A 15,200-nucleotide genomic window follows, 5' to 3' on the forward strand; every position below is an offset into this window, starting at 1 on the left:
TCTCTGACAGAGGTCCATACATCATTAGATCACTAGTAAAAGATCAAACATCAATATTATCATATTTGTGATCATCGGCCTTGACAATAGCATAAAAGAACACTCCACATGAATACTGTATAATACTGGTCCTTTTTTTTTTTTGAAGTTTTGTAAAATGGAGTAAATTTGATACCTCGTATCCCTTTAGGAGGTAAACATCTGGGATCAGTTGACGTTGCCTGAACAACTTCAAGTCCTCCTGATCATTTTTGTTGAAGACACCTATTGGCTTACTCTTTATCTTTAGGGTGTAATTTCCTGAAGAAAGTATGGTCCAAAATCTTCCTAAGACTTTTTTTTTTAGTCTAGATAGCCAAAAAACACCAGGGAATCCCAAAAGGTTCAATATCTTTTATAACTTGTGTGAAGAATGGCCAGCCGTTTATCCCGGCCAATACCCCCAAGCCGCCAGGTAGAGCCCTCCTTGCAGCATGGAGGTCCCCAGAAGACCAGCAGGGCATCATGGACAATGGAGTTTTTATGCACAGCCCTGCTGGATGCCATGGGGCCACTAGGGACGCTGCAGGAGGAGTAATGGATATTTTCTACACCCGGAAGCACACGTGGACAAGAGGAATGACGTGCTTCCGGGGTGAAGAAAAGAACTTGTACCTGACCCGGAAGTGATTGAGAGCCAAATGGACTGGGGATTAGGAAAACTTCCGAGTCAGGAGATATAAAAAGACTGTGGGAGCTCCCAGACGGCGAGCTGAGTTGGGAGGCAGGGTGGCTAAGCGTCTGGGAGAGGAGGATTGTTATTGTGTTTTGTTTATTGGAGAATTGTGGAGAGGATCGTGCTTTGTGCACCTTATTATTATAATAAATATTATTGGACTTTTATCTGGTGTCTGACGTGTGGTCTGAGGGTACAAGGGTGCGAGAAAACTCTAATCTGCCACACTAGACATCAAGATGAATCAAACCAATATATGGTTGGTTTTCTTGTGCTGGTGAGTCAGGAGGTGCTGGGACATTAGAACAATCTAGACGAGAGTAGGCCATTCAGCCCAAAAAAAGCTTACCAGTCCTATCCACTTAATTCTTCTAAAAAATCATCAAGTCTAGTTTTGAAAGTTCCTGTCTACTGTCTACCACACTACTTGGTAGATTATTCCAAGTGTCAATGGTTCTCTGTGTAAAGAAAACTTCTTAATGTTTGTGCGAAATTTACCTTTAACAAGTTTCCAACTTTATCTATGTGTTGTTGATGAACTCATTATAAAATAACAGTCTCGACCCACTGTACAAATTCCCTTCATAATTTTAAACCTTTTAATCATGTCACCTCTTAATCTTCTTTTGCTTAAACTGAAAAGGCTCAGCTCTTTAATTCTTTCTTCATAATTCATCCCTTTTAGCCCTGGAGTCAGCCCAGTCGCTCTTCTCTGGGCATTTTCATGTTCATAGTATATTTAAGTTGTGATTTTGCAGATTAGAGCAGGGATTTCTGGTGCATAACGTGTTGTCTGCAGTGTACTAATAACATAGCCTTTATAATCTGAATGGCTATAGTAGTGCTTTCTTCTAGTTCTGTGGAGTTGTCATATTGAGAGGCATGTGAATGTGGCTGAAAGATTCTGATGTCAACATTATAAATGTAGCAAAAAATATGTAAGAAATGTACTTAACATGTCTGAATCATTAAAAGACAACCAACCCCTCAGAATCCAACTACCCAGCATACTGGGAGAACATGGCCCTTCGAAGTATTTTGCTATGTTTATGATAATGTAATAAAGGAAGTGATAACTGTCTAAGCAATCTAATAATTGCATTTCTTAGAGTCTACTTACATAAATACCATGAATGTGAGTAATTCCTGTTAGAGACCTCCGTAAGGATGCAGGGTGATATTTAAAAAAAAGTTTCATTTTTTAATTAGTTGACTGCATTAAATATCTTCACACAACATCCAAAACAAACAATAGTATTTTATGCTAATGTTCGGGGCCTGTGCTCTGTGACATCAAGGGCTTCTATGCTATGCAAACTACTCATAGTGACTACACATGACTGCTTCTCTGAGATAAAATGCAAAATCATATACAACTGTGACACCACTTGATTAACCTCAGACATGACACAACAACTATTATGTGACCTTTACTTATAAATTGAGGTCTCTGATAACCATCATAGAAAAGAGTTAATATTAACACAGTATTCAAAATTACTGGTAGTACATTTGATACAATGATGATACAAAACAAACTGAGCTAGTGTAAAAAACATCACATATACAAAGCTCAGAAGTTAGTAGTTAGTCTGCAGTGTGATCTCTCTGATATTCCTTCCACGAACTAAAGATGCATGTGCCAGATTGACTGGAGGCACTACGGTAGATTGGTACCACAAAAGTGAATATGCGTGTGTTTTTGAGTTGGTCTAATTCAGATATAGATCACTTATTTGTAAGCATAAGTCAATGGAGTCAATGGAAGAAGAAATTAGCAGAAACTGTAGCCATGAGGCATTGATTTTAAGAACTCCTGGCTGTTTAAAGTAAAGCAGGTTTACACATGCTTATACAATTTACTGATTTCTTATGTTAAATGGTGACAAGGTACTTTCAGGCCTCTTTCTTCCTATCTGTACACTAAATCAAGCTAAGACTTTGAAAAGTGTTGGGGACAAAATATATAGCAGCCTGCTGTCCAGAAATGTTCCAGGTATTCTTGGAGTCATGCCTATGACCTGGCACTTTATAGTCTGACACAATTTCTGAGCAAGACCATTACTTTAAGGGTAATACACTTATGTTACTGTATAGGTAAATTCTACTACTGTATTGGCAGGAGTCTCAAACTCAGCAGGCACTGTGAAAGGAGAGCTTTATAGTGCCTTTCTTGACTTTACTATTAATAGTATAAAAGTAACAATTCTTTTTTCTACTTTTTCCACTGCTCAATTTTTCTTTCCTTTTTTCACTCTTATGTTGTATTACTCTGATTTATTATATACTAGTAGTCTATGCATTTTACTGTTGTTATTCTAAAGTTTTTTAGGTAATGTTGCTATTTTGACCAGTCTATTGCTTATGGCTGTTAAAAGCATAATTTAAATCTGAATGCTACTTGAATTGGAAAAAGAAATACATGTTTCAAATGAAAACAATACCAAGATGCATTAGCTGAAGCACAAATTTTAGCTCAATTGTAGATGATAACACAGCATTCAGTGAACGAGATGAAAGCTGAGATCATGACTATGCTGTCCAATTGTTTTGATGACAAGCATACATGAGAGACTGAGAAAAAAACACATGCTAAAGGCACTCATTTTGCACTCCTGCTTTAACCTTCTCTCCTTTGAACCTCTTGATTTAGTGACAAGCCGAGTATTAGTGGCAATTTGATGTCTGCAATAATGTACATTGCTTTCTAAATAAACAGGAAACAATTCTTCCAAATTAACATTCATGGTTTCTACATATGGCTTAATAATAGCTATGACTGTCGCAACCACCATAGCAATGATGACATTTTTCTTTAAGATAATAACTTCTTTATGATTATAACAATGAATATGTGGGCAAAAGAGTGATGGGAATGGAAGATACAGGAGAAGAGAAAGTGAGGGATGCAAAAATGGAGATGGATGGATAAAGCAAAAGAAGATCTGAAGGAAAAGTACATGACTGGCAAGGAGGTGTAAGACCAGGGATGGACTGGCCATTAGGTGGGCCACGGACTCTGGTCTGGTCATGGGCCGGCCGTTTCATGAAATAAATTTTATGTACTGGTTACTGTTTGACATTAAAATTAATTTTCTAAACTACTAAACATTATCTGTCCAGTACTGCGATTTATATAGTCCTATATAATATAAAGTATTATGTCATCAGGTTGTTTTAATTGTCAGTACACAATGTTGCAGCAAAAAATTTGGTCAAAAACTGCCTTTTGCCAATTTCAATTTTGATACCTCTACATTTCAGTTAGCGTATACATTATTGCATATTATTTTATCTCATATCTAGTATTTAAATTCTTTGCTACTAATAATTAGTTTAGATTATGTAGTATGCATTTTATTGTTCTTTGGTCATCGGCATGAGCGATAATTAGTAGTTTTCAGCTGCGATTATTAGTATGATGAAATAAAGTTATAAAGCACGGGATAGGAATTTTTCATATTAGTTAATGAAACATTTCAATCAACCTTGGTTATAATTTATTTCATTATAAATGTGCAGCTACTAGCCTACTAGGGAGCTGACACTTGGACATGACATGGGCATTTGACATGTACTCTAATAACGTGTAAGCTGTGTTACAAAATTTTTAGTTTTTCCTTAAATTGTATTTCTAAGCATGTCATCAAATTTTAAGTTGTGTCTAAACAACAGTGTACAGATTAAGTTTGGCAACAGTTTAGATAGAGTTCATAGCATAGGCTCATAGCAAGTAGCGAGCCGCATACTCATCACAAATTTTAAGAAAATTACAATGAATAATTGGCCGAATGGGTCGACCTCGTCGCCTCACTTGCAAAGGATGCCCGAGCCGGTTTTGAGACCCAATCTGCTCTTGTGCAGGACTGATCTGTTTTGGAGAAGGTTGATCAAGCACATCAACCCCACATAAAAATAAGAGAAGATGAAAAGGAAGAAGAAGGAGGATTTCATTATGACTACAAGGTAATTCCTACCTTCTCACAGAATCCTTTGCTGGCTGGATGCCTGACTGGGATTTCACTATTCACAACAACCTACTGGACTTTGACCATCTGGATACTTCTCAACCTTCCACCAAACCTTTTTGTTCTCAGCATTACTCAAAACAGCAGCATGCCAACTGGGCCAAAATTTAGACCCTAATTTAGGTTCAAGATTTTCCTGAACATGACAGTTAAACAATTGAAATTCTTTATATTTTAGCATTAAAGCGTCACCTCACCAGTACTGGCCTTAATAGGAATTCTTTAAGAGGTTTATATTTATTTTTTATGTTCACCCAGGTTTGCCAGATATGGAAAACTGGGTATTGAAGCAGAACGTTTCATGACCAGATGCTGTTCCTGAAATCAATTTTCTTTAGTTGCCTTTTATGACATGCAGGGGGGGTGGCATCCTTATTCTAACTCCAGGTCACAGGAACAGCCTTAAAAGTCACTGAAGGTTAAAAATGATATTTTAACTCATATCTCAAATCAGGTTGACATAAATATAGATGAAGAAAAAAAAGAGCTATGACAAGAACAGGGAAAAATGCAAATACATAATTTCATTCAACTGACAGGTTTAAAAACAAGCTAAAACTCAGCTGTAGGCAAAAAAGTTTGACAAAAGCCTGCCCTCAGTGTAGATGAAAAGACTTGATTGCCAACTGGAATTAGACCATTGGATTTAGGATTGAACTACAGTCAATAACGCTAATCTCATAAACAAATCCAAATTCACTTCCCTGCTGTCAAAGTTTCATTACAGAAGTTTTTTTTTTTTATTAAACATGATGTTTTTCTTGATTGGTTGTGTAGTCTTTGATTCTGTCTTTTAACCTGTTTCCAGTTCAAATTTAACTTTAATATTATTTGGTTACTAATTTAACCCTGAAGCAAAGTACAGTGGATTCAGAAAGTATTCAGATCCCTTCACTTTCTGCACACTTTATTATGTAATACAGCGGTTCCCAAACTCAATCCTGGGGACCCCTGAGGCTGCAGGTTTTTGTTCCAACCAACTTCCATTTTTCATTGGACTCTTAGCCCAATTAAGAGAGTCATTATTTCCCAGTTTCTGTGTTGTGGAGGCAATGTAAAAATTCTAAAGGTCTAGTAAATTTTTATTAAAATGTAATAAGTAGTTATATGTAATATGTCATTTTGTTTAAGTCGTTAACAGTATTTTCAACCTAATTTCAATTCTGCTTTTTCAGGTATTTCTGGTTATTTAATTGATTATTTAATTAATTAATTAGTGAGTCAGACTCTGAAGTCGTTGCTGCTTTCATCATCCCGGGTGTCTGCTATGCTGGTTGTTGCCACTATTGGGGTTAAATGAAGGGAGCGAACTACAAAAGAAAAGGGAGAAAAGAACAGGAAAACAACAAAAGAGAGTTAAGCATTTACAGCTTTAGAGAAAAATAGAAATATTTCTAAATGTCTTATAAATGTAAAAACTGTTTGCAGAATAAGAGAAGAGTAGAAAAGACCAGCTAATTAAATGAGATCAGTTGTTATCGGTTATTATCACCGATTGTGAATCTGGTTGGAACAAAATCCTGCAGCCACCGGGGGTCCTCAGGTCCGAGTTTGGGAACCACTGATGTAATAGATTTAATTTTAATTGTATAAAGTTGACATTTATGCTACTAAATCTAGACTCAAAATCTCATAATGACAATGTAAAATAAAAATCAAAAACTGAAATTTTTCATTTGTATAAATATTTAGACCCTTTGCTGTAGCACTCCAAATTGTGGTCCGGTGCATCCTGTTTGCTCTAATTATCTTTGAGATGAATCTAGAACTTTATTGGAGTCCACATGTGGCAAATTGAATTGATTGACACACACCTGTATATATAAGGTCCCACAATTCACAAAAGGACACAAAAAAAAAGAGAGAGAGAGAGAGAGAGAGAGAGAGAGAGAGAGAGAGAGAGAGAGAGAGAGAGAGAGAGAGAGAGAGAGAGAGAGAGAGCGAGCACGAACGAACACGAACACGAACACGAACACGAGCGTGAGCCTTAAAGTCAAAAGAACCTGCTGCAGATCTTGGCAAAAATATTGTGGTGAGGCATAGGTCAGAGCAAAGGTTTAAACCTTTAAGTGTTTGGACGAACAAGGTGGCAGTGGTAGTGAAATTAAATCCTGGTTAACTTCAGATTTTCTTATATTAAACAGTGACAAAACTGAGGTCCTCCTCATTGGTACAAAATCATTATCATCCAAAGCTGATAATCTTTCACTTGCTATTGATAACTCCTTTGTTACCCCTTCCCCTCAGGTCAAGAGTCTATGTGTCATCCTTGACGTACTCACATTAATAACATCACCTGGTCTGCTTACTTCCACCAACATAATATTAATCACATCTGCCTCCCCTCCCTCACTCCCCATACCATTGCCATCCTTGTTCAGTCTTGTTACTTCTCGTCTGGACTATTGCAATTCACTCCTCTTTCGTCTCTCTAATAAATCTCTCCATAAGCTTCAGCTAATCCAGAATTTTGCTGCGAGCATTATTACTCAAACCCTCTCTATTCACCATATTACTCCGGTCTTGCAGCAGCTTCATTGGCTCCCGATTAAGTTTTGAATTGATTTTAAAATTCTGCTGTTAACATTTAAGGCCATTCATAACCTCGCCCCTCCATATCTGTCTGACCTTCTTCATGTTGCCATTCCCTCCCGTAATCTTAGATCCTCTTCCTCCATCCATCTGACCATCCTTCTCACCCGTCTAACCACCATGGGGAGCAGAGCATTCAGCCGTTCTGCACCCAAGCTCTAGAACTCACTACCTACTGAACTTAGAAATGTCAAATCATTTTCAACCTTCAAATGTAAACTTAAAACCCATCTATTTATAATGGCTTTTTTTTATGATTACAGTGGCTTTGTTTGTTTTTAATGTTTATATTTTCTGTTTTACGTTTTGTTTATAATGTGTTTTTTATTTATTGTTGTTCGGAGTCCTTGAGTGCTTAAAAAGACGCCTTGTATAAATAAATTGTATTATAATTATTACATAATTATTAGATGAAAGAAGTGTAGAATCAACATTACTACAAAACAAATGAATGCGGTAAGCATAATTTACTTGAAAAGATTTTCCAATATATAATTAAAATAAATTTAAATAAGTTTTAAAGGTTATATACAGGGTGACCCACGAAAAAGTAGCCCGCCTTCCTGCCAGAGTGGCACGCTGATTGACTACCCTCATCACGAAAGCTGTGTAGACGTAGTGCAAACGTGTGAATACGAGCTGAGCTACATGTATTCCATTCCAAAAAGAATCGCAATAGTGGAGGCGTACGTTCTCACGGGTTCCATTAAGGAAACGCGGGACATTTTTGCAACAAAGTTTCCTACACCAGTTGAAAGACAATATTAGTAATGCAATTCGGAGCATTGGCGCCCCAGTGTTGTGTCGCGTATATATGACAACATGTTAAGGCGCGCCCAAAAATGCATTGACGCACAAGAAGATCATTTTCAGCACTTTCTGTTAAGAGTGAGTAAAGATTTTTGCATTTCAAATTCTTTCTTTCTTTATGGAAGGGCGCCTTTTTTCGCCAGGGTGGCGGGCTACTTTTTCCTGGGCCACCCTGTATAAATACTTTTCACTTGCTTAAATTTCACATTTTTAGCCCGAGCAAACTAAGTAACCAGACAGCATCAGGGAGGTGAACAAAAATCCAATCATTACTCAAACAGAGCTTCAGAAGTCCTTTGCTAAGATGGGGGAACCTGTTGGAAAAACGGCCATTTCAACAGCATTCCATCCATCAGGTGGTAATGGCAGACTGCATCACTCCTGCTTGGAGTTTGCCAAATGGCATTTAAAGGTGTCTGAGAGCATGAGGAAAAATATTCTCAGGTTGGATAAAATAAAAATTGAACTCTCTGGACAGAACTCCAAGTACTACATCAGGCAAAGACCAGGCACTGCTCATCCATCACCTGCCTAATACCATTCCTGTGGTGAAGCTCGGTGGTAACAGCATCATGCAATAGGGGTGCTTCTCAGCGGCAGGGACAGAAAGATGGGGCAGAATTGAGGGAAGGATAAATGCAGCCAAATACTGAGAGGTCCTTGGATAAAAACCTGCTCCAGAGTGCACAAGACCTGTGGCTGCTAGCTCACCTTTCAGCAAGGACAATGACCCAATGCAAACAGCCAAGGCAATGCTGAAGTCTGCTGCCATGTGTGATAACACAATTGCACAGTTTCAGACTCTGGGTATCTGGAGCCATAACCAAACAACAAGGGGATGTGAGAACTGAGACACAGATAATGATAACTTGTTGAGACAAGCATCATTGAGTCACACACCTGACGTCCTGCTCAGATGCAATGTCCCTATTTTAAACCAACACCTTTCTCCGTGCAAATGGATGTGTTTACAACAATGTTGCGCTGACTTCTCACTCACCTCAGCAGGTAGTTACATGGTGAACCTTCACATACTTCACTCTGTCCTTTCTTTCTCTGGCCGCAAACCTGCTAAACTCAGCGCTCTGATCTTTCCTTCCCACAGAGACTTCAGACACACGGTTTGTTTTTGGGCCCCTTCATTTCAAAAGTGCGCCTTGACATAATATGCTAGCATTGGACATGTGCCTTGGCATAGTGTCTGTTCCAGCCCAGAGAAGCCATCTGACTCACAAACTCTCAAGTCAGTGGGTCAACTTGCAAGGAGACACAAAACACTGGCATGATATTGCACCACCACTATGTTCTCTCTCGCTAGATCACTAAAATAGTAGGTAATTAACTTTTACCTTTAGAACTATTTAACTGAATGTGACAAGCTATTAATAGTTATACTAAATGCTACTTTTAGATTGTGTGCAGACTCAGCTTATCACATCGAGTGGCTACAGGACAAGTCTCTGAGTAGCCAAAGCCCAGAGTTAAACCCTATTCAACAACTGTGGAGAGACCTGAAGATGGCAGTTCACAGACTCTTTCCCTTCAATCTAATAGAGCTTTACAGGATCTGCCAGGAACAATGGGATAAACTGCTCAAATCCAGGTGTGCAAAGCTTGGTGAGACTTATACAAGGAAGCAGGAACCTAATATTGCTGCCAAAGGGGCTTCTACAAAGTGCTGAGATAAGGGTCCAAATACTTATATGAATGAGAGATTTCAGCTTTGACTTTTAATAAATGTTTAAACCTTTTTGAAAATACACTTTGTCAATATGGGTCATTCAGGGTAGACTGATGGGTAAAAATAGCAAATCTATCCTTTTAAATTTTAATCTAAAACACAATGAAGTTTTAAAAAATACTCTACTCTAATACTCTAAATACTTTCTGAATCCACTGCACATTCTTACTTAAAGCTGGATTTCTTCAGCAGCCATGAGATTATGATAATGATGCACAATAATTGTAGTAATATAAACATGGAAAAAAAGACAAGCAAATTTTTGATGCAATCAGATCAGATTAACATAAAATATATGAAAAGGCAAAAAAGATGAGCTACGAGATGCATTTTTCTGAGAAAATGGAGAAGGACATTTTCATTGACAGGCTGTTTTACCTTGCAGGTGCATTGTCCAGTATGGTCAGCACATGAACATGTTGCTAGAGTTTCGTCACATGTCTCCGGGGCGGCTCCCTCAAAAGAACATTCACAAGCGATACAGTGAGGGAAGTCTCGATATCCTGTCCTGCACTCATTGCACTTCTCTCCGGTAAATTCTGTTTGACAGAAACAGCAACCCGTTTCAGGGTTGCACTGCAGAGACTGGGAGCCCACAACATTGCAGTCGCAAGGCTGGGAGAGATAAAAAAGGAAACCATGTCAAAGAGAGGTCTTAATAAAATACAATTCCTGGTCTATAAAGAAAAAAGAAAACACTTTTTTTCTTAAGGCATCATGTTCATTTTTTTATTTGGAAAAAAGCATGAGATTCGATTAGATGTGTTATAAAATATTTTCTCATTTCAGCAAATACAATGAATTTAATATTTTTAAAGGTTAATCTAAAACAAGATGTGGGGAAGCTTAGTAGTCCACATCTTTGAAGCCATAACAAAGAGCACAATTTAGTTATCTACTATGCATTTAGCACTGCAAGAAATGATAACTGGAAATAAATGATCTCAACCAATTTAGTGAAGCAATCTCAGCAAATTAAGAAAAATAAATGAAAACACACATCTGTATTACCTTCTATGATGTAAAGAGACAAAGAAAAACACTTAAAATTGTCTTTAAGCAAATTTGGAAATAAATAAATAAAATGTGACAAAAACAGATTGTTGGAAAATGTTTTTTTTTAGCCTTCCCAAAGACCATGTCATTGCCTTTTCTGTACAATATTCAAACATGTCTTTTCAGGGCATTTAACAACAAGTTGCTAAAATGAATACTTTCAAAAAGTCACTGCTAAGAAAGGAAACCAGCATTTGATATTTTTATGCACTTATTGTTAAAGTACAATCTTCAGAGTATATAAAAGAGCAGACTACTTTACTACATGTAGCCATAAACGTTAACTAAAAAAGTCACTTTTTTGGTTTTAAAAAGGGCGTTTTTTTATATATTAACAATCAAAAGAAAACAAAGCTATGAAAATTCTAACTATTCAAATCACCCAGTTATCAAGCCATATTTTTTTTATAACATGAACTAATTTGTGCACATCTAATTGAGGATTCAATTATAATTTACTTACATCACTCAGCTTGTAATTACACTTTTCTTACTTGCCTGATTAAAAATAATTAAACTTAAATTAAACAGAAGAGAAAGCACAAGAATACTTGGTAGTTTTCTTACTCGCTGTTGGATCAAAAGCTATTCAGAGAAAACTACTAATTCTGGCTCTGCTTTAATTAAGCTTTCTTTTAAAATGTTATGTTTTGAAATTATGTATAACGGCAACATAATGTAATCAGGCAACAAGGAAAAAGAAGCACAAGGTACTTAAAATATAAAAAAGCATTCCATCGGTCATTAAAAAATGAAAAACATGAAAAAAACTGAATAATTTTAACAACTGTAAAAACATGAAGGCACTGAAATCAAAGTAAGTTCCATAAAAATGGTATATGAAAAAATATGCATAGAACGTTCACCTTGTATAACAGGCCTATATTGTGCTGCAAGTATCTTATACAAGACAACAGGGGTAATTTGTCTGACACATAAAACCGTGCGCGGTATATGCTGGAGGATCTCATAACTTCTACGTTTTGGGATGGTCTTCTGTTTCATTGACTATTTGACTACTGTCTGCCTTATTTTGACTATGCTGCCAAAAAAATGTTAATAGCTGGTCCTGATTGTACCTGCTGATGCTCCAGCTTAACTTTACACCCAACTGCACCCGCTGAAATTCCACGAAAGCCCTCCATTCTCACAGCAGTTTGAACCCAAACTCAATCAAACCTGCGTCCGTTTAAATGTGTATAATAATTAACCCTACACCCAAATTCTGTTTCTTGACCCTCTACAACAGTTTCTTGTTAACTTAATTATAAAAAATGCCAGTCCTCAGTAACGTATAGATGGTTGTGCACAAAAGGATTTTATTTGCAACAACTTGAGAGTCATATGTAGAGATACCATCTCAGCCATTGACTATATGGATTTAGCAAAATGAGTTTTTATGGGTTCACATGTTTTTCATCCTACATGCTACAGATGTACATGTTAGAGCTAACTGGTGGCCCTAAAGTGGCCTGTGCTTATTGCATGGTGTGCATTGCGATTTCCTCCTGCATACCTGTATTGGAGGTCTTGTCTGTATTTTAAGAAATGGGTGGGTATAAAATAATAAAAATAATGACAATGTATTCCTCCAGGACCCAAAATATACAAAAAAATAAAACTGTCCAGAAATACACCCCTCAAAAATTAGCTGATCCCTAATCAATCCTGTAAGCATGCTGCTGCAACATCATACCTTCAAGAAGAGTTCAACATGCTGTAACATGGATACATTATTTGTTCATTTTATGAGTTTTGTTGCATGAAACTGTTACTACATTTACTCCTAATGCAATAAGATTTATGAATTTATATTTTAAAGAAGCTTACCTGCATGTGAGTAAGACTTCTTTTGTTAAAATAATGTTAAAAAAATCTAAATCAAGCTCTCTACTGCAGTTAGTCACTAGAGGTTATGCTAATAGCAGTAACTCAAGATAGAGTGCCATCCATGCCGGATGCCAATCCATTAAAGGGTGCAATCAAACACATAAATTATTCTAAAAAATAAACAGGGTTATTCACTTTATCTAAAGTTATTGTAACTTAAAATAATACTTTTTGCTGAAATTATGCATTTTTTACAGTTACACTGATCTATCTATCTATCTATCTATCTATCTATCTATCTATCTATCTATCTATCTATCTATCTATCTATCTATCTATCTATGTATCACTCTCTAAGGTGTCAATTAAACCATGTTGAAACTAAACCATTATATTATTTTCTTTAAACAGAAGTGTAATCAACCTCAGGGATTGTAATTTTTTTTTTTAAATTTGATTTGAATTAATATACTTATTTCCAATGAAAAATTTTCTTGTTGCATGATTTTCTGGGGTCAAACCATAGGGTCAGCCATTTTACAGCTCCCCTGGAGCAATTGACTCACTTATTTAAAGTTAATCTTACTCAAATCTTCACAGAGTCAATGGATGCTCTGATCAGAGTATCTAGGCTTGCGAGTGTACTGGATAAAAACCAAGATCCAGGTCTTTAATGACCTCTTAAGCACAGCCATCAGCTGTGTGTCTGTTTGTGGAGAGAGTATTGACCTTGTCAAGAGGTTTACTTACCTCAGCAGTGACATTATTGTCTCTGGTGACTTTTCCTATGAAGTCAGTGGACGGATTGGGAGAGCATGCTGGGGTCACGAGGTCTCTGGAAAGGGGTATGTGGCGGTACCAATATCTATGCAAAAGGATGAAGGTCCAAGTCTTTAGAGTAATGGTGCTTCCTGTCTTGCTATATGGTTGCGAGACATGGACGCTTTCCAGTGGCCTGAGATGAAAACAGGACTTCTTTGGTACTGTGTCTCTCCGGAAAATCCTTGGGTACCGTTGGTTTGACTTTGTGTCAACTGAGCGGTTGCTCATGGAGTCCTAAATGAGGCACATTACCTGCATTGTGAGGGAGCGTCAGTTACGGCACTACGGCGATGTGCCGCATTTCCCTGAGGGTGATCCGGTTCGTAAGATCCTCATTGTTGGGGACCCGAGTGACTGGACCAGGCCAAGGGGTCACCCATGTAACACCTGCCTGCTGCAGATAGAGGGTCATTTCCAGAAGTTGTGACTGGACCACGTGTCTGCCTGGGGGGGTTGCCAACCAGGATCATGAGTTGTTTCGTCGTGTAGTGGGTGCAGCAATGCACTGTACAAATGCATGCTCCCAATCTTGACTTGACTTACTCAAAATTATCACTTTTTAAATGTGGTATGCCCATTTTCACTATATATTGTTGAATTTAATTGACGTAAAATAACAAGTTTCATGTATTTTATTATCCTATGTTTGCATAAGGATCCACTCCTGTTGTTGCACTATGGTCCAAGGCATCTCAACACCTTAGTACAGATGGAAAGTAGTTAAAGACTTTTAGTGAAGTGATGGAATATGCAGCATACCTTCTGGTCCAGGCTTTGATCTTGTCGCAGCTTACTTCTGGCAGGAGTACCCACATGTGCTATCAAACGAGAATGCAGCAGCTTGTCTTGTATTTAACCAGCTGAGATGGGCACGTTACTCCTCTCTTTGGGTCACTATATTGCAGGGGTGCCCACACCTTTTTGGCTTGCGAGCTACTTTTAAAATGACCAGGTCGAAATGATCTACCTACATTAAAAATGCTATATATATATATTAGTTCCCCCTCCTTTCTCTTTCTCAGATCGCTTTTCGGAAGAAAGTCAGTTTCATAGTTCTTATGAACAGTTCAAAAGTACTTTTCCACATTTTCCTTCTTTGGAATAGCAATGATAGATTGACAGATCAGACAAACGCACTTCGATTGTGACATTGTGAGAAAAAAAATCCTCTTCCAATTCCACATCCAGCCCATACCCTCCCCAAACAATTTTCTTTTTAAATCCCTTCTTTAGTCAATATAAATTGGAAGACTAACTAGATCACAGCCGGAGTTTTGCAGTAGCTTGCATGTAATCGTGCATGTGGGATGACCAGTGTGTTAGAAGAAAAGACATCTCAGACTGGCCGCCCTGTATGTCAATCAAGTGGCAAATGCCATAGGGAGGATAGGCTAACGTTTAAAAAAAATTTTTTTGAATGCAACGTGATCTACCTGCACTCCCTTTGCGATCTACCGGTCGATCACGATCAATGTATTGGGCACCCCTGCTATATTGGCTCCCTGTAGCAGCATACATTAAGTTCAGATCCTTGATGCTTGCCTAGTGAGTAGTCAGTGGGTGAGCATCTGAATATATGGAGACACTGGTGAAGTGTTGTACTCCT

The 15,200-nt window shown here is 37.6% G+C and overlaps 1 protein-coding gene across 8 annotated transcripts in view; it reads right to left on the bottom strand.

The window, feature by feature from the left end:
* lama2 (laminin, alpha 2) overlaps positions 1 to 15,200 on the bottom strand; it is an 852,572-nt gene that overhangs the window by 250,363 nt on the left and 587,009 nt on the right. For all 8 annotated transcript variants that reach the window (XM_039747473.1, XM_039747472.1, XM_039747479.1 and 5 more), the window contains one exon: positions 10,265 to 10,501. In XM_039747473.1, the coding sequence (XP_039603407.1) occupies positions 10,265 to 10,501 (237 nt within the window). The remainder of the gene's footprint in view (positions 1 to 10,264; positions 10,502 to 15,200) is intronic.

The sequence above is a fragment of the Polypterus senegalus genome, chromosome 3 (genome assembly GCF_016835505.1).
Source record: "Polypterus senegalus isolate Bchr_013 chromosome 3, ASM1683550v1, whole genome shotgun sequence".
NCBI classification, from domain to species: domain Eukaryota; kingdom Metazoa; phylum Chordata; class Cladistia; order Polypteriformes; family Polypteridae; genus Polypterus; species Polypterus senegalus.